We start from the raw sequence: 18,855 nt of genomic DNA, 5'->3' as shown, positions 1-18,855 counted from the left end.
CATATATTTTGGAGACAGCAATACATTCCTTGCTAACCCAATAATTCAAATGTTTGTTTTTCTTTCCTGATCTTGTTTGGCCAGCCACAGCAGCTATGTTGGGTAACAGAAAGCCCAAGGGAACTGCTTAACAGTTCGAGAATACAAACTATATGGGAACCTGGATATTATACACTTAAAGTATATATTAAACATATGCATTCTTGCTTAATCTCACAGCTAACTTCATCCATATGCACAAATAGGTCTGTCTGACCACTTTTCCATCCTGCCTTCCTTACACCTGTACTGGTGGTGTTGCCAGTGACTATTTCATAGGGCAGGACAAGGTGAATCATGCTCTTGAAAGACTGCAATACTGAAAGTGCAGTGTATGTTCCATTTGAGGAGTAATAGTTCTTAGCTACAGAGCAGGGAAATACAACCAATTTGGCTTATCTTGTGAACTTGCCATTTAAATTGTTGCAGCATGGCAAAACCTCCTGTTTCCAAAAAAGGACAGGGTGAGGAGGTCTGATCTCTTCATTGCTTTTAATTGATCTCTGAGACATGGAGGAGAGGGAAAATGAAAAGGCAACAAAACTTTCTTCAACTTTGTTTGCAAGGCAGATTTCCGCCTCCCCCCCCCCCCCGCTTCCTCTTTCTAGGATTTCTCTCACACACAGTTGCAAAACCACAGGAGATCTTATCTTGCTAGGCTCTGCCTAACCCCCCCCCCCCGAATTCTGTGACATCCAAGAAAAAGCAATGTAAAAGCAGTCATTCAAGGCGCATATAGACTTGAATAGTGTCAAATATTATGGAAAATGAGGGATCCAGCTGAGGACTTGATAAACCTTCTGCTGTCAAGTTGCAAGCAATCTGCAACTTTAAAGGGATAAAAAAATTGCAAATTCAATTTAATAGAGGAAAAGGTAGCTTAGAGGGGTGGTTTATTATAACACAGAATACACTGGCCTGATTCACATGTCAAAGTAAGTCAAACTCTTGGCTTGTTCTTGGCTATAGTTGGTGATTAGGGAGCAGAGAGAGAGCTTAACCATGATGACAGGCTAAGCCAAAGCTTCGCTTAGCAAAGGGTTGAGGTGCAGCAAAGCGGCTCTGCAAGCTCTCTTCTGGGAGCCCACACAGTTGCATGGCCCCAGTAAGGCATAGCTGGGCTTACTGTATTGTACAAACTAAGCCATTGTGTTGGGGGATATTTCAGTAGGCTGTTGAGGGGTGTGTGCACTGGGATAGGGAGTGAGAGACAAGTGTTTTGTAGCTTACTCATGTTTCTGCTTTGCAGGTGAATGTTCGCAGAGAAGGAATTATTGAGGAAATCAAGAGACGAACATGTCTTCCCTAGAGGTTTTCACTGGATTCCCTTGGGAAGATTTGCTGAGACCCTTTTCAAAACATAATGCCCGTTTTGCTCATAATATATCCCTGGACGTGGGGGGGCGGTCCTCAAAGCTGTATTTATTTTACCATGAAGCTGCTTTTCACTGGATTTGAGGAGTGACAGGACATTATTTTATTTTATTTTTAAAGTTGCTCCTATAAAATAATTCAAAAAAACCTTTTGAGTTGTTTTCTAGGGAACGCCATCTGCTCTGTGAGCATCTTGGTGTTTACACAGGGAGAGTGCATGACACTTTCAGCATTCTGGTCTATGCACTCTCCCTGTTCTGACTTCATCTGTCAGCATTATATTAATAAAGCTTATTACAACCCCATGCTTTCTGCTGTGTTCATGTTTTCCCTTTCAGCTACACAAACATGATGCGCAGCCACCATTGCATTTCTCAAATTAAGCACATTTCACAGCAGGGGTGCTATTTTACCAGTCCTCTGCATGTCATATAATTGGTTTTAGCTTTGGCCAGGTGTTGCCTCAGGAGCAGACCTGATAGCCCTATTATTACTCACAGGAACTGCTTACTTCTCCCTAAGCAAAATAACAGAAGAATAGCCAAAGTTTTCAAAAGAGTGAACATGGGCCTTGTGCCCAGCCAAACTTGTATGAAAATTGCTTGTCTTTAAGGTGAGCTCCAGATTGGTACAGTTAAATGTAAGCAACAGCAACCCTTACAATCTTTACCATGATATATTTAAAGGGGGGTGCTGGTGTGGACTGGGCAGAATAGTGAAGTTGGTGAAGCCTTTGTGAGTGATTCACAGGTATTTCAATTAACAATAATGGTGCTTTACTCAGGTGTGGACAATCTATCCTGCAAATATTTCAGGAGTTTTCACAGCTTGTCAGGCTTATCTCTCCTTCCTGTTCTCTTTAATTCTTAAGTATTGGGTGAAGGTGTCTTTCACACATAGTGGATTGCATGCTGAATGAGTCCCTCCTTCAAAGGCGCATATATGTGTATCTGAAGAAGTGTGCATGCACACGAAAGCTCATACCAAGAACTAACTTAGTTGGTCTTTAAGGTGCTACTGGAAGGGAAAAAAAATTTTGTTTTGACTATGGCAGACCAACACGGCTACCTATCTGTTCCTTCAAAGGAGTTCTCTCTCTGGTCAGCACAACAATGGTGGCAGGCTGTGCCACAGGGAAGGGTGAGACATTGGTCAAATTTTTCTCCCTAGAAAATAGTCACCTGTTGAATTTCTGTATAATATGGGAGGGGAGGAGTTGACCTTTCAGCCTTTGCCACCACCAACAAAAGAAACCCTCCCAATTTGCCGCGTTAGCAACATAAGGCTGTTCAATAAATAGCCCACCAGCAGCTCTGAATATTTTTAAATGTGGTCCTGTGCTGCTTTATTACGGAAAAAAAACCCCAAGGAGTTCAGCCTGCAAGGGGGCGCCGCTGCTCTCCGGGCGCCTGAACTTAGCAGGCCGCCGGCGCTATGCAAGGCGCGCTTAATGGCCCTAGTCCGCTATTATTTGGCTGCGTCACGTGTGAATGGTCTGGGCTAGCTAATCAAAGGATTGGAAAGTGGTGGGAACGATCTCGGGGTCGAAGCGAAGGGCGGGCTTCACGCACTTTCTGCAAAAGAAGCCGACGGCGCCTGCCGCGCGCGCAAGGGATCCCGCTGACCAGGCAGGACCCCCGCCCCGGGGGCGGGTTGTTAATCTACCAATCAGCAGAGGAAAGCGGCCTGGGGAGCAACTCCCCCCCGGGCTAGAAAAGGAGCGGCCGCCCCCGCCAAGGAGGAGGGTGTGGCTGGGAAGGCGTTGGCCGAGAAGGGCGCTATGGATGGCGCGCAGGTTGGTAGACTGAAGCCTCTTAGCTTTTTCCAGTAGGAGGGAAGAGAAATGGGGGGGGGGGGAGTCTGAGCCAAATCTAGTTCTTGGGCGGGCGGAGAGCTCGCCTGGCGCAAAGACGGACCTGCGGATGCTCTTCTTACCTGGGAGAGAATCTCGTGGCGCTTAAAGGCGGGCTGACTTTGGAGCGCCGCCGTCGCTACTTCCCTCCCTCGCCATGCAAGTTCAATGTTATGCGGGGGGAGTCGGCTGCGCGGCACGAGGTCCTCTCGCGCAAACGGACTCCCCCCCCCCCCCCCCAAAAAAAAATAATAATGCGCCGAAGGAGTTGGGAACAGGCTCTTGGTTTCTGAAATAAGGGGTGCGCAGTGTGTTTCACGACTGACACGTGTCTTCGCGAGACCGCTCTTGGCCGTGATTGATTACGGAGGTACTGGTCCGGTTTCCCCACCTCCCACCCCCCAAAAAAGAAAAACTCGATTAGGCTTTCGCTGCTTCAAAACCTGCTCAACTTCTGCGCTCCGGGCTCGGAATCCGCCCGCGTGGAGGGACGCGCCCAGGAGGGGCATTACCTTTTTCAATGGCCGAAGCTGGCCGGGTTAGCTGCACTCCTCCCCCGAGCGGCTTGTTAGTGCAGCCCCGGGGTCGTTGTGACCCCAAAGTGCCTTGAATGTTCCCCAGGTGCTCCAGAAACAAACGCTCTGCTTCATGGGGCTGCGGAGCAAAAGCTTCGTCGTTCCTGGGCTGCTGCTTCTGGAAGGGCCTGAATATGGGCCCCACTTAGTGCCATCAGGGCAGCTGGATCGAGAAGATTCATTATGGAGAATATATGCTTGGGGGTGCCAAATTACGAAAGATGACCCAAGGCCCCCCCTGATTCTGTGTTGTGTTTGTAGATGTCTTCTCCTGCGTGGAGCGAGGAAGTAAACCAGGCTAAAAAAACTGCCCTTCTGGCTTGGGTGGAAGAGACGGGAATCAAACTGGTACAGATCAATGGCCAGAGGAAATACGGTGGCCCCCCACCAGGTAGGTGGAAGATTATCCGCCTGGGATTCACAGATCTGTGACCCAAGGATCACTTTTAGAAATACTTGTATGTACTTCAGCTGCTTGGAGGCAATTGAAAGGTTACCACCTTTCAATTGTCATTACTGGTTGCTGGAGTCCCCCCAAAGTGGGTGAGGGGAGCCTGGATTTCCCTGCTAATGCCCAAGCCCATAGAAGCTCCATGAAGTCTTTCTATTTTACTTGCTTATTGTACAGAATTGTAAAAAAAAATTGCTAAAAACTAAAGGCCTGCATTCACGTACGCTACTGCCTGAAGTCTTTCCCTTTGCTGTAGAATCTTCTATGGGGATGAAGCTGGTATAAATGCCAAGACGGTTAGGACATGGAATCCTTTTATTTACTTTAAGACAATCAAGCATTATTTTCACCCTCCATCAACTCATGGAACCTTATGGAGAGACACTTTCATTTGATTCCTTTATTGGAACGTCTAAAATGACAACCATCAGCTGCTATTTTTCTTTTCTGTACAACTGCTGAGTTGTTTTCCTTGTATGGAACATTTTTTTAAAAAAGTCAAGTCAATTATGCGTCGTCTTTTTCTTTTTCCGCAGGTTGGACTGGCAGTGTTCCACCACCTGGCTCTGAGATTTTCATAGGGAAGATTCCACAGGATATATATGAGGATAAACTAATTCCTCTCTTCCAGAGTGTTGGGAGGCTCTATGAATTTCGTCTCATGATGACGTTCAGCGGGCTTAACCGTGGCTTTGCCTATGCAAAATACGCAAACAGACGCAGTGCCCAGGATGCTATTGCCGTGCTCAACGCCTTTGAAATCCAGGCCGGCCACCCCATTTTGGTCTGCAGAAGTACTGACAAGTGTGAGCTCTCCATTGATGGTTTGTCTCTCTCTGTGAGAGAGGGACACTTTCTTCCAATGCTGCAGGAACTTACTGCCGGAGTCCTGAGTGTTTCCTTGCACCCAAGCCCTTTCAGAAGGGAGAGGCAGTTGGCAGAGGTGAAATACAGCTCCCACCAGGCTGCTGCAATCGCCAGGAAAGCGCTTGTGGAAGGTTTGTCTCCTAAATATAGCAGTAAAGTCTCATGTACCATAGGCAATAGAGGCTGGGAGCATGGGGTGCAGCTGGCTCTTCATTGTATCCACCACTCAAGTACAGGGGCCAAACTCCACCCCCATCATTCAGCCCAGACACTGAGGTTCACTTCCAAGGGTCTTCTGGCAGTTCCCTTACTGCGGGAAGTGAAATTTCAGGGAACCAGGCAGAGGGCCTTCCTGGCAGTGGCACCCTCCATGTGGAATGCCCTCCCTTCAGGTGTCAAGGAGATAAAGAACTTTTACAACTTTTAGAAGACATCTGAAGGCAGCCATATATCTGGAAGTTTTTAATGTTTGGCTTTTTTATTTAAAAATATATTTTTCTGGAAGCCGCTGGGAGGGGTATAAATAATGAAATTATTATTATTAAGTGGCACTGGTCACCTAGTTACCTGTCAATTTCACCTTCATGGAAATTTCAGTGACAATATTAACCACTATGAGAACTATTACATCACTTAATGTAGATGAGATCTTTGGAGCTATCACTAGTGCATACATACAAACTCAAATTATGCAAGCAATGCAATTAGTATTCATATATATATTTTTAAGCTGTCTCTTTCATATGTAGTCTACTTTTATTTTTTCCTGCGTTGCTGTAAATTGCAGGTGGAATACTGTGAGGAGAGGCCTATATTTGAACCAAATTTTAAATTGTTTCTTCTGTTCCGCAGGTAGTTTGTGCCTCTGTGGAGATGACATTGAAGTGGATTGGCTAAAACCAAATATAAAACAGGAACTCCACAGTGCCTCCATTCAGGGCTTTCCAGAGATTCCACCATCCAATTTCCCCCACAGAGATGTCCCCTACAAAGCACCTTCTGGGCCTGTGCAACCCGCAGTGGGCAGTGTGCTGGACTACCTGAATTTGCAATGCAAGGAACGGCAGCTGGGGCTCCCTGTATTTCTTACAAAATGTATGCAAAAGAATCATGAAGGATGGTTACAGTTCTGGTATCAAGTGGTGATACCTAAATATCCATCACCTTTCAGTGGGTTTATCTGGATCAAGCCAGAACGTTCTGGCTTGGAGGCGCATGAGAAGGCCAAGAATGCAGTGGCACTGCAGCTACTCAAAGCTCTGGGTAAGTGTCCTTGCACAACTTCATCTTGGAAGCAGTGCTTCAGATTTGCTGAAGGCAGCAAAGAGACACTAGGATGCCTTCAGGCCTCTCAGATGGTGAGCAAGGCACGTGAAATCTTCAGCTAGGTCATGGGGCTTTTAACCATTATAAAATTGACATAAGGAGGTAGAACCTACCTAAATTAGCAGCTCTTTAAGCAGTAAATCTTTTGTCAAAGAAGGATGCCTATTCTTTTCACCCAGCACAAAGTGATAGGAATATGAAACTTGCTACACTGAGAGATTGAAGCTAATGAATGGTGGCAGCATTTTATATAGAAGAGCACAGGGCTGAGAGGGGTAAGTTAAAGCTGGAGGTAGAAAACTTTGCTTCACTTGCTTGAGCCTACAACACAGTGCCTGTGGGTGCCCTAGATAACATTGGAACCTGGCCGGAGTTCCCTCGCACTACAAATTCTTTCAACTTTCCAGGCTAGGCTGCCTGGAGAGAGAATGCCTCTGGGGTATCCCTAGGAGACAGAGATAACAATAAGGATAGAGGGTGAGACAAGTGGAGGCCAGTGCCAGGCCTTTTCAGCCTCCAAGCACTTCAAAAAAGGAGTTTTCCTGCCTTGTATGTTTGCAGAATAGGTGCCTTCCTGGTTGTTCCCTGTTTTGAGTGTGTTGACTGCTTTTCTGTATGTTGGCAACCCTAAAGCCTAACCTATTTCTCTTTCCAACAGGATGCCCAATGGTGTAAGAGAACAGTCTTCAAGTTCGGGAGAGGTCTGTGTGTCCTGTCCTTGCCCACTAAAACCAGCTTGGATAAAATCCATGGGGAGAGAAAGTGTGCCTGACATCTTGTCTTTTTTTTGTTTTGTTTTGTTTTTTGGCAGGAAGCATTGCTGCTTTTGGAGTCTTGTTAGATTTAAAAAAGTTGTCCATGCAGATCTCAGTACTAAATTGTTTTTGGTTAGTTATTTAAGTATCCTTTTCAGTTTGGGGAAATAATGCATGCGTATTTCTCGGCAGGCAATCTTAAGCTGGGGGCATATCTTTCATTTGCAACTTTATTTCTGCCCCTCAAGCATAGCAAGTACTGTGTAAAACTATAGGAATGACTCCTGCACCTTTCAACACCAAGATTTAGGGCTGCTTATCTTCTTTGTTTACACATAGAAAACTTTATTCTTCTTTGTATTTATTTAAGAGTTTGGAGAGCTTTCTCACTTGTTTGTGACAGTTTGAATTGGTTTTGTAGCTTTAGGCGTGGGGCATTGGACAATTTTTCATGCGCAAGGCTGGTATGTAACAAGTTCCTTGTGTGCTGCTCTACAATCCACCCTTTTTCTTTAGGAAGAAACCCGCCTGTACTGATTATGTCTTCCTGGGGATTCAGGATGGTGTTCCCCTGAATTCCTTCATTTGCCTCTTAAGAGCAGAACACCAGGTGCCTTTTTAACACTAGAAAAAGTTCCCAGTGAATAACAAATGGGATGTATGAAGATTTTAGGGAAAGGATCAGGCAGACTCCCTTAAAATTCTTTGACTTTTTAATGTTCATCAAAAATAGTGAATGAATACGTAACATTGGAAACCTAGGCACTTGAATATTAAAATTGTTTTGAAAGAAATAAGTGTTGCAATCTCCTTTCCATCTGAAATCTGATAAGATGATATTTAAGCTGGGTTTTGTTTATTTTATTTATTAAATTTGTATGCTGCCCTTCATAGTTCCGGTTCACAACATAAAATTACAATATAAAATCCATAAAATACATAATAAAGACAGCAAACCAATAATCCCCCTTCCCACAGCACATTAAAAAGGGCATTGGGGGTCAATCAGCCACAGGCCGACATTTTCTGTGGTGTCATGTTCTGTGTTTCAGAGAACAGGAGCCCTATCCCCTTTTTGTGTCTGGCCACCCTCCTTTGAAAGTAGCAGTTAAACCAGTACATACATACAAGACCAACAACTTTCCTCCTCACTAGTATTAATCCTGTTTTCTAGCCTTTTCATTCCATGAGATACTCCTCTTCCAACAGAAAGCACAGGCTTTGTCCTGGGTAACTTGAGATCTACACCTTCCCCTTTTGTAGCAGCCAGGCCATGCCTTTCTCATGACTTTGCTGGGGAAACATATATTTGTTTCACTGGATTGCAGGAGTACCCAGAAGACTGCAGTACGGATTTCATTAGGCTCCCACACCTTCGCCCAATATCCTGCTGTTTGTTCACCCAAATCTCTGCAAAAACATTAGTTTCAAACAGTATTAGGTTATAAAGGTCCCTTCAGGGGGGAGAGCTGCTCACATCTGATCCGTGCACATATTTTAGTCACTATCCGTTTCTGTGCCACTGGAGTCTTCATCCTTTGGCTCTGCTGCCTCCTCTCTCAAGCCTGCAAAGAAATCCTCCCCGGTACCAAATGCCTTGAGACTCAAAGACTTCAGCTGCCCACTTTTCTTCTTTTTCTTTCTGTAATCGTCCACAATGACTGAGTTAAGCGAAGAGATGTCCCAGAACTTCACCTTCTGGTCATGGGCGCAGCTGGCCAGAAATGGGCCAGTATGGCTTTTGGCTAGCTGCTCAATAGGCTCCCCAACATGTTGCCCAACACTGCCAATCACCCGATTGGGCAAGATGTTCACGGCCCTGAAACAACAGGAAAAGGCCTGATTAAGGAAAAGCCAGCTCCTCCAGAACAGCTCCTGAAATTCATTCTACCTGCACTTTAAGATGCTCCGGTGAGGGTTGGGAAAGGAATCTTTCTAGGGCTCGAAATTCCTTTTAAAGGTTTAATTGCTTTATGGAATATAATTATTGCAAAACAATTAGATGCTACCATAACAAACTATACAAAGCTGTATAAACCAACCACAATCGGGGCAAGAATGAAGCTTAAAAGGGGGGGAATGCAAATCTTAACAACAATCCTCTAGAGATGTGCACTGTAATTTGTATATCGCCCTATACTCACAGGTTTCAGGATAAGCCTGTGGTTCCCAGGTTGACAAACAACCCAATGCCCTCTCACCTGATGACTCCATCAGTGCAGCCTGTGCACACAATGCTCTCTGTTACAGGAACCATGCAGTCAATGGACTCCGCCTTCAGTGCAAACCGATCACTAGTAGCACCAAAACCATCCCAGTTGAAGAGGTAAATGGTTCCCTCGCTGGAGCCACAGGCCACTTTCTTTCCTCTCTGAGCAGCAAACAAGAAATAAATACTGTTTAACCCTAAAAAAGCACTGTCATGATTCCCCTCACCAGTGCTATTTTCCTAGAAAAAGGGGGGCTGGAACTCACCATGGACACCTCCCTCGTTCTCAGAATGGCAATGGTGCCCACCTAAAGGTGCTGGCAAGCCTTGCCCCTCACCATCAGCTAAGAACCATAAGACATACCCACCAAAGGCCTTTTTCTGTCTTGGTCTAAAGCAAATAAATGCCAATGAAATAGGAATATTATGCTGCCCATCAATGCATACTTTTGGGGGCAAGAACATGTTTTTAAGTCGCTGCTCCCAGAAATGTTCAGCTTATCAGTCCCTATCAGTTCTGCAGCAGCGGCTCCTCAGGGGCCGCTGAGGAATAGGGCTGACCTTCATCAAAGCGACGGCTGACAGGTCTCCATTCTGAGGCTCTGAGAGCAGCTCAAAGCGCCTTCTCCTGATGTTGAAGACTCCCATAGTTCCGTCTCCGCTGCAAGAAACAGAATGGAACACAGTGATCATTTACTTATCGGGAGCATCCAAGGCAGCAGAATCACTTGCGGCTCCAAGTGTTTCCAGTTAGTTTGGTGTTCTGCCCCCCAGAAGCATCTGTACATTTCAGGATATCAATAGATATCCATTTCAGTGGCCCACTGCAGTCAAAGCGTCTCCACCACCACCGAGGGAGAATAAATCAAGCCCACTAATCCCTTTGTTTAAACTGGAGAATTCAGGAATACCTGGTGGTGAGCAGCAGTTTCTTGTTCCCATCGACAGCCATGTCACTGATATATTCCTCATGCTGTTTCATATCCATAATGGAGGTGCCTTTGCGCAGATCCCACACTTTCAGTTCCCCACGGTCATCTCCTGTGGCAAACAAGTGCTCATCTATCACCAGCAGACTGTTCAGAGCAGTACTGTGGAAATTCCAGAGTTGTAGCAGCAGAATCCACGCTACAGATAGCCACTATATTACACAAGTGCCTTATTCCCTCTCAGAGACCTCTGCAAGGTCTCAACAGCCCCACAGAGGGACCATGAAGAAGGCAAGCAAACTGGAACTGCGCTAAAGGGCAGAATGAGGGGCGTGATAGAGAGGCTCTTCTGATCCTATGAACGAAGAAAATTCTTTCCCCGTACACTCCTCTCATGGGAGCCACACGAGCAAGAGAAAATTCATTTCTCCTCCCTAAAAGATGTCAAGACTTACTTCATCTGCACTTGGGCCCTAATCATGGGTTGTAGTCAACCATGATGAGGGCCCAGCTGCAGATGAAAATAGTGAACCTGTCAGTCATGTCCATTAACTTCAAGGGGTCAACGCTCTCCAACTTCCTGCTCCCAGTATTCCCTCCTCACCCTGAATGAAGTGTACAAGGGAATAACAATAGAGGTACAGGCAGGGTTTAAAGCAACGGTGGGCAACCTGGCCTAGGGCCAAAAGGCAGCCCTTAAGGCTTCTTGGTTTGGCCATCAGAACTCTCCCCAGGTCACACAATCTCTGGCCCTGCTTTGCCCCCCAAGTGGTGGTGAAAGGTTATAGTGTGTATATACTATATATAATGTGTACTATAAATATATAGTACACATATACAGACTCTATATATAGTACACATATACACACTTTATATAGTGTATATATATATATATATATATATATATATATATATATATATATATACACATACATACACACACACACACACACACACAAACTCCTTGGAAAAGACCCTGATGTTGAGAAAGACAAGGTACAAGGAGAAGGGGATGACAGAGGACGAGATGGTGGGACAGTGTTCTTGAAGCTACCAGCATGAGTTTGACCAAACTGTGGGAGGCAGTAGAAGACAGGAGTGCCTGGCGTGCTCTGGCCCAGGGGGTCACGAAGAGTCGGACACGACTAAACGACTAAACAACAACAACAACATATATACACTCACTCTCTCTCTCTCTCTCTCTCTCTCTCTCTCTCTCTCTCTCTATATATATATATATATATTATAACCACACACACACGGAACCTAAGCTGTGTAGGGCTTTCTAGGTCACAACCACCCTGCAATGACATGCCATGAAGGCCACAGGATGGTTGATGACAGGAGGCTGACTGCTTGCAATGATGCAGGTGTAGCAACCCTTTGCGCTTGCAAGATGGTACTTCTAGCAGCCAGCAGGAAATCCGCAAACCTTCCTTGCAGTCCAGTCCTGTGGATGCTTATGCAAGGAAGGTTTGCGGATTTCCTGCTGGCTACTGGAAGTACCATCTTGATGGAAGAACTAGGAAGTGAGACCAAGATTCAAATCCCCACTAGGGCTTGAAACTCTGTGGGTGACCTAAGGCCAGTCATGTCCTCCCAGCCTAATCTGTCTCACAGGGTTGCTGTGGGGATTAAATGTGAAGGGGGAGAACCAGGCACACCACCTTGAGCTCCTTGGAGGAAAAGGAGTAAGTGCACTCCTATAAAAGCAAACAATCAAGAAGTCCCCAATGCTTACTTGTGAGCCTTGGAGAACCTGGTCACGAGACGACCTTCCTCCACACTTAGAATATGAATGGATTTATCTTTGGACACCGTAAAGAGCTCTAGAAAATGGAGATGAACACACAGATCACTGGATATACTCAGCAATTTAAAGGGAATATTTGCTGACTCCCTTCTGAAACAGAATAGCCAGAACTTCACATCGAAATCCATGAGCAGCTACACCACAGAGTATAAAAGCAGTCCTGTTTATTTGATTAGACTTTCCAGAAATATTCAAAGGACATTGTCCCAGCGTTATTCAGAAGTTTATTGAAGACAAATGTTAATCTGCAAATAATGACATACAGATAATTCTTCAAGAATCTGTTAACGTATACATTCAGTGATTTTTTCTGGGGGTACGCATATCCCTAAACATTTTGTGAATCTAAGATTGGCCTCATTGAGGGTCAGTATTTCTATATGAGTAGGAAAATGAGAGTACCCCTAAACATTTTATTTAGAAAAAAGCACTGTATGTAATGTTCTCCAGTATGAAACTGCATTGCCTGTTACTGTGATCAACAGCCAACATACTTGCTTGCTATTTTGGGATCAACATAAATATCTAGTAAATTGTCACGCCATAATGCATTTTTAAGAAGTTTACTCTAAGCTTTTTCTCCTGCTGGGATTCAAACAGACTTATACAGGTTTACTCAGAAATCCTATTCTGTTCAAGGGGGCTTAATCCCACAAAGGTGTGCCTGGGATTGCAGTCTTAACACCCCTTCTCCAGGATGATAAGCAGAAGAAGCTCATTGTTCTAGTGAAGGCGTCTCCAAGACACTGCATAATTAGGAACCATGAAATAAACGAGCCCCAAAGAGGGAAGTACTCACTTTGTCCATCATGGGAAAAGGACACTTCCCGGCAGGATTTTAAATGATGTCCTGAAGACCAAAGCTCCTTGTTCCCACCTTCCAAACAGGAATACGAATATCTGAAATATTGAAAAAGGTGGAGGGATAATCAAAGAACCTGTTGAAAGCAACTGGAAAAATTATATTTAAAGATGAAAATTGTACTGAAGGAAGATTGGCAGAAGAGCTGAAAGGGAATTTCAATGAAGAAGAAGAGGAAGAAGAAAAGGGAATTTCAGTCTAAGATATGGTACACAACAAAAATTGATAACAACCTTATTTTATTTTATTTTTGAAAGGAAGGACAAGCTAGATATCTGTAGGATTGTGTCTTGAAACTCCCCAGTTCTGCAGCCATGAAAGCTGTTGCTTTCATGCCCTGCTTATGAGCCCTCAAACTGACCCCTTGATATGAACAGATGAAGGAACCAAAAACTTGCAAGTGGAATATTATTAATATTTGCAAGGCTTTCTGGGCATACCTTCATCTGGCTGCAGAATGTATTTTCTGCCAGCAACTGGGGTGTTGGGTAGAAAAAGGCTCTAGAACAGCTCCATCACCAGGCTCTCTTACGCAGGAGATTCTCATTCATCAGACAACTAGGTCATGATAGGTTTTCCCTATAGTGCAAACCGACAATGTAAGTCCTCTGACTTGCTGGACTACTGATATGGGAAGGGGGAGCACTCTTTGGGTTTCATTCTTACATCACCCCCTAAGGGCTCACCCAGTTACGCCATCAGTACTTTTCTCAGAGAAGCTGTACTCACAAATAGACATCACCATCCACGTCTCCAGCAGCTAGGACATCCCGACAAGGGTGGAAAGCAATGGTGTTTGCTGCTGCCTCAAGGGAAATGTCTTCAGGAGTGTCTCGAAGTCTAGGCTCAGGTTCTGTTTCCTCCTCACTTGAATATGCCTTGGTGGGGAATAAAAGGGAAGAATCAGAACTCCACAGAGGCCCTACAATCCTCAACTTTCAGAGGTCACCATCATAGGCACTATGTTATATATTGGTCGATCTATTCAGAACTGGTTTAGACATGCCTGGTCTTCACCAACCGCTGATGGGTCTTGATGTACCAACATAGAACTTTCTGGTTTTTTGTGCAATTCCAAAATACATAATAGGCAAACACCTTTATTAGGTCAACCAAAATTGCTATACTATGCATTATGGAATTTTTATAATGGGCCAAAACAACTACCTTTGCTTTGTGCTTTCCTTTGGAGTCAGGCTAGAATTGTCCAGTCCATGCCAATCATGAATTATACAGCAATAGCTGATTGCCATACATGTCTGAATCAGCACAGCCACCTACCTCACGTAAGAACATAGGAAAAGTCCTACTGGATCAGTCCCAAAACCTGTCTAGGCCTGTTTTTAGAGTGGCCAACTAGATCCCTACAGGACGCATTCAAGCAGGACCTGAGCACAACTGCACCCTCCTCCTTCACAGTTTTCAGCAACTGGTATTCAGAGACTTCCTTATCCAAATTTCCAACCACCCCCTTACCTGTTTCCTGCATATAATGTATTCAAATATTTTTGTTGTTGATGATCTTTATTTTTAGCAACATGCTCCTTCAATTATTTTTCTAAAAATCCCTTATTGTCTGCTTGCATTTTCTTTAGCTAAAGTTTGTGTTCCTTTTTTCTTCTCCTCAAGCAGAGGATTTCCGTCTTCTGAAGGAAAACAGCTTTCTCTACTCTGCTCTTTAACTGCCCTGGCAGTACCTTTCCTGATCTGTGGCATACATTCATGAACCTTGTTATCCATTCACTAACGGAAACATCCCAGGTTCCTGCTCTAGTTTAGATCAAGGTCACACAAAATGCTGAATGCCACAGCTGCAGTATTAAATGGGGTCTCGAATCCAAACATCCAGAGATGGGGCATTTGGACAAGTAAAACTAACGTCACTGGCTTGACCCTGCCAAGCATTTTTTAAAGCCAGATTTCTCTTGTGCACCACATTCTCACCTGACCAGCTGATGCCTACATCTCCTCTGCGATGCCTCTCACATTAAGCTGGTGAGTCATCTCATTGCATAGTTAGCAAAGCTGACTATGGGAGGCATCACAGAACCTAACACTCTTGCCCCCAGCTTTGCTCCTGCAGTGCTGAAACGTTGTAATTGGTGTATGTGTGTATTCTGCATTCTGCGAGGCAGGAAAGGAGGGGGCGGTATGGGATATGTACTGTCCTGTATTGATATGCCGCCGGCGCCTTAAAAAAAGGGGAGGGGGAGTTACCAGCTAGGGGGCAAAAACCCTCTCTCTTTTAAATTACAAACTTTTATTGAACACTTTTAATACAATTACCTAGCATGAAGTGTTGTCTCTTCCAAGACAAATATTTACGGGACCGCCTCTCCTGGTATGCCCTGCAGAGGACCTTAAGGTCCATGAATAACCATAGTTTAGAGGTCCCAGGCCCTAAGGAAGTCAGATTATCCTCCACCAAGGCCACGGCCTTTTCAGTGATGGCTCCGACCTGGTGGAATGCTCTGTCCCATGAGACTAGAGCCCTTCAGGATTTAACCTCCTTCCATCGGCCCTGTAAGACAGAGCTATTCCGCCTGGCCTTTAATTTGAATTCAGCCTGATCTTTTATTTCCCTTCCCTTCCCTCCCCCTCCCCTTTTATGAAGATTACCCGCTCTGAGACCCCACAGCTAATTCTCCCCTGGCCTCCTTGCTGGCCCAAGTAGGACTAATTCAGCCAGCTAGCCCTGGTGACTAATGCTTATTAGATGGATTTCCCCTAAATTGATTTCTGAACTTTGAATTTTATTGTTACTCATGTTTTTATACTGTGTTTTACGTTGCTTTTACAATTAAGTGTTTTAAATTTGTTGTTAGCCACCCTGAGCCCGGTTTTTTGAACCGGGAAGGGCGGGGTATAAATTATTATTATTATTATTATTATTATTATTATTATTATTATTATTATTATTATTAAAGTCTCACATGCTGCAATCCACATGGCACCAAAAGAGACTCGAGGAACCTTTTACATTGCAGATTCAGCCCACGCCCCCAAGGTATGCGACTTCCCCTTAAAGTACCAACATTGAAAGATTGGCAAAATAATTTTTTTGAAATGATTGAATTAGCAACAAATGACGGCAACAATTAGAATGCAATCTAATCAAAATCTCAAACAGGAATGGAAATGTGTAGAAGAATACATGACCAAAAGATGCTCCAACAAAGTTAAGTTAAGCTAAGCTAAGCAGATATATAAGACTGAATGTTTAATTATTAAGATACAAATTATTAAGATTACAATCTCAATAATAAAGTTCCAAAATAATAACAAGGAAGTCACCCACGGGTGGAGGGAAGACACAGGGCAAGAAATAAGAAATGGATAAATGTTGGTACATAATGAAATGTGAAAATGTGAATTTACGAATATAACGTATATGTATCAATATGTAAAGATTTCATATACGTATTGCAACATTAATAATAAATAAATTACCGGTAAGTGCAAAAATAAATAAATCAAGCGGCGGCTCGAGAGGCCACGGAGGCAACCCCGCCTTTCTCCGACTACCTCCCTCTTTGGGGGCGCATTTCTCCAGCAGCACGCGAGGCTGGCGGAGCCTCTTCCGGGGCAGGGAAAAGGCAGCCGCCGCTCGCGCAAGCCTCCGCAGGGCCGGCGGGCAGCCACCCCTGGCCCCCGGTGGGCACCGGGGTCTTGCTCTGGCAAAGGCGAAGGGGTCTCCGCTTAGTTGCCAAGAGGCGCTCAGGCGCGGCACTCACCTGCTCGGGCGCAGCCATTTTTACGCACGCGCGTCTTGCTCCGGCAGATGCGCCCGGAAATGCTGGCGCGGCGGAGAGGAAGGCGCGGAGGAGGGATTTCCCTCCCGGTCTCGCAGATGCGATTAGAGGAGGAGAGTTCGACGCCTAAAAGCGGGAGGCGGCAATTTGATTCCTTGTTTAATGCCAGTTTTGTTGGGAAGGTTGGTAGCCGGATTCGTGAAAACTGGGTTTTGACTTATTATTGTGCGATCTGTCCATAAGAAATCTTGTTTTTCCACAGTTACTGTGTTTACTGACTGATGTTGATTGGATTTAATTTATGGTCATATAATTATAGAATTGGAAGGGATTCCCCAGGGTCTAGCCCCCTGCAATGCAGGAAACTCAGCTAAAGCATCCGTGACAGATGGCCATCTAACATCTGCTTAAAAACCTCCAAGGAATTTAATTTGCTCAGAAATTATAAATAGTAGTAAAGAAACTATTGTGTGTTGCCCAAATAATGCTCTTTCTGACCCAGTTGTGTGAAAGATTCTGGTTGCTGATGGTGGAAGGCAGTGTGTAAATGCTATGAAGTGATGTTGACAGTGCATTTTTTCTTAAAAAAAATCTTTAGGGGTACTCTCATTTTGACTCAGGAAAATCACCATTTTATAGTTCAGATCAGGAAAAATAAACACAGTAAATGGACAAAAGTACAAGGATTCACAAAATGTTTAGGGGTATGCATACCCCTGCATTCCCCCAGAAAAAAAGCACCAGATGTTGGATTTTTAAACTTTTTGAAATGGTCATGTCCATGAAAAAATGTCCATGCAATCCATCCATATTATTTCTCTGGTAGCGATGAAGAAGAGTAGTAGTAGTAGTTTGGATTTGATATCCAGCTTTATCACTACCCTAAGGAGTCTCAAAGCAGCTAACAATCTCCTTTCCCTTCCTGCCCCAAAACAAACAAATGGTGGAAGAGCATTGTGCACCAGAGCAGCTCAGAGATTGAGCATGCTACGTAATGCACGTTTGAGGTAGAATCGAAGCAGAAAGAGAGGTTTACAGCAACACTGTAATGCAATCCAGAATTACACCCGTATAGCAACACCATAGTGAAGACAACCATCATTATCCAGTCTTCCAGTTGAAACGATGGCAGGGGCAGCTATAAGCTTTTTGTTGCTGCCAGCATTGAGCTAATCACTCCCTTCTGAAGCCCCACTGCTGTTATGATTACGGTAATTATGCAGGCATCTCCTGCACCCCACCCGAAAAACCCCTTTTGTAAAAAAAATTATCAAAAAAGGTATGTAGTTTGGACTGTGGTTAAAAGCTTTTTAAAAAATACTTTCATGTTTTTTCAGTTTTATAGTTACATCTTCTTTTCCATACTATATACAGTCGTACCTTGGATTCCCAAATGCCATGGTTTTGGCTCCTAAACACTGCAAACCCAGAAGTGATTGTTCCGGTTTCCGAACGTTCTTTTGGAACCCAAATGTCTGGCAGGGCTTCCACAGCTTCCTGCAGCCAATCAGAAGCCATGCTTTGGTTTCTGAATGTTTTGGAAGTCAAACAGACTTCCGGAACGGATTCTGTTCGACTTCCTGTACAATAAATCTATTTGACTTCCCACCCAGCGTTTCATGACACTTCATGATACATCTCATTTGGTTGCATATACATTAGATCCTTCACCCAATTTTCCACACCCTCTTAGCTTTCATATTGTCAGCTGTTGGTCACAAAGTACCCCTACCTGGAATTTATGTGCTCAATTGACTTTCATGCAGTTCCAAATGAACTATTTAATCACGCTAACAGTGGGACAAGGTATCAGTCTAAATTTGCTTCACCTTTGCGCTAGGAGAAAATGAAAATGAAGTTTGTGTGGGGATTTGATAAAGGGGGATACTTTATCCCTATAAGCAGCCTCTTGTGTCCTTCAAGGATGTGTTTTCTCACACCACAGCTCTGAATCGGTGGTGCTCCAGATCCCACAGAAATTGATCTTTTTGCCTCAACTTCATTGAAATGAATGTACTTTTAATTTATACACTTCCATATCTAAACTTCTA

General features: G+C 44.4%; 3 protein-coding genes across 3 annotated transcripts in view; 2 read left to right on the top strand and 1 right to left on the bottom strand.

The window, feature by feature from the left end:
- Positions 1-1,718, top strand: part of HARS1 (histidyl-tRNA synthetase 1) — a 33,704-nt gene extending 31,986 nt beyond the window's left edge. The window contains exon 13 of the mRNA XM_083624486.1: positions 1,289-1,718. Coding sequence (XP_083480612.1) covers positions 1,289-1,348 — 60 coding nt within the window. The 3' untranslated portion in view covers positions 1,349-1,718. The remainder of the gene's footprint in view (positions 1-1,288) is intronic.
- Positions 1,719-2,935: 1,217 nt separating this feature from the next.
- Positions 2,936-8,033, top strand: DND1 (DND microRNA-mediated repression inhibitor 1). Its single transcript, XM_083624496.1, has 5 exons — positions 2,936-3,208; positions 4,102-4,231; positions 4,828-5,289; positions 6,011-6,421; positions 7,143-8,033. The coding sequence occupies exons 1-5, from the start codon at positions 3,194-3,196 to the stop codon at positions 7,157-7,159; spliced, it is 1,035 nt and encodes a 344-aa protein (XP_083480622.1). The 5' UTR covers positions 2,936-3,193; the 3' UTR covers positions 7,160-8,033.
- On the bottom strand, positions 7,935-16,849 carry WDR55 (WD repeat domain 55). Its single transcript, XM_083624495.1, has 8 exons — positions 16,787-16,849; positions 13,782-13,930; positions 12,990-13,090; positions 12,119-12,206; positions 10,360-10,539; positions 10,010-10,109; positions 9,441-9,610; positions 7,935-9,058 (listed from the first exon to the last, which is right to left on the bottom strand). Exons 1-8 carry the CDS (start codon positions 16,802-16,804, stop codon positions 8,737-8,739), a joined length of 1,128 nt encoding a protein of 375 aa, XP_083480621.1. The 5' UTR covers positions 16,805-16,849; the 3' UTR covers positions 7,935-8,736.
- Between the last annotated feature and the right edge of the window lie 2,006 nt (positions 16,850-18,855).

This window comes from Podarcis filfolensis (genome assembly GCF_964270895.1).
Source record: "Podarcis filfolensis genome assembly, chromosome: 7".
In the NCBI taxonomy this organism is placed as follows: Eukaryota; Metazoa; Chordata; class Lepidosauria; order Squamata; family Lacertidae; genus Podarcis; species Podarcis filfolensis.
The sequence above is the reverse complement of the archived record's forward strand: the minus strand, read 5'-3'. Positions and strand labels throughout refer to the sequence as shown.

Excerpts from the sequence above, each read along its gene's own strand:
- WDR55 (XM_083624495.1), bottom strand. Across the intron at positions 12,207-12,989 it reads CTTTTCCCATGATGGACAAA|AGCTCTTTACGGTGTCCAAA; the intron begins GTGAGTACTTCC and ends TCCATTTTCTAG. Across the intron at positions 10,110-10,359 it reads AAACTGCTGCTCACCACCAG|CGGAGACGGAACTATGGGAG; the intron begins GTATTCCTGAAT and ends TGTTTCTTGCAG.
- DND1 (XM_083624496.1), top strand. Across the intron at positions 4,232-4,827 it reads ATACGGTGGCCCCCCACCAG|GTTGGACTGGCAGTGTTCCA; the intron begins GTAGGTGGAAGA and ends CTTTTTCCGCAG. Across the intron at positions 5,290-6,010 it reads CAGGAAAGCGCTTGTGGAAG|GTAGTTTGTGCCTCTGTGGA; the intron begins GTTTGTCTCCTA and ends TCTGTTCCGCAG.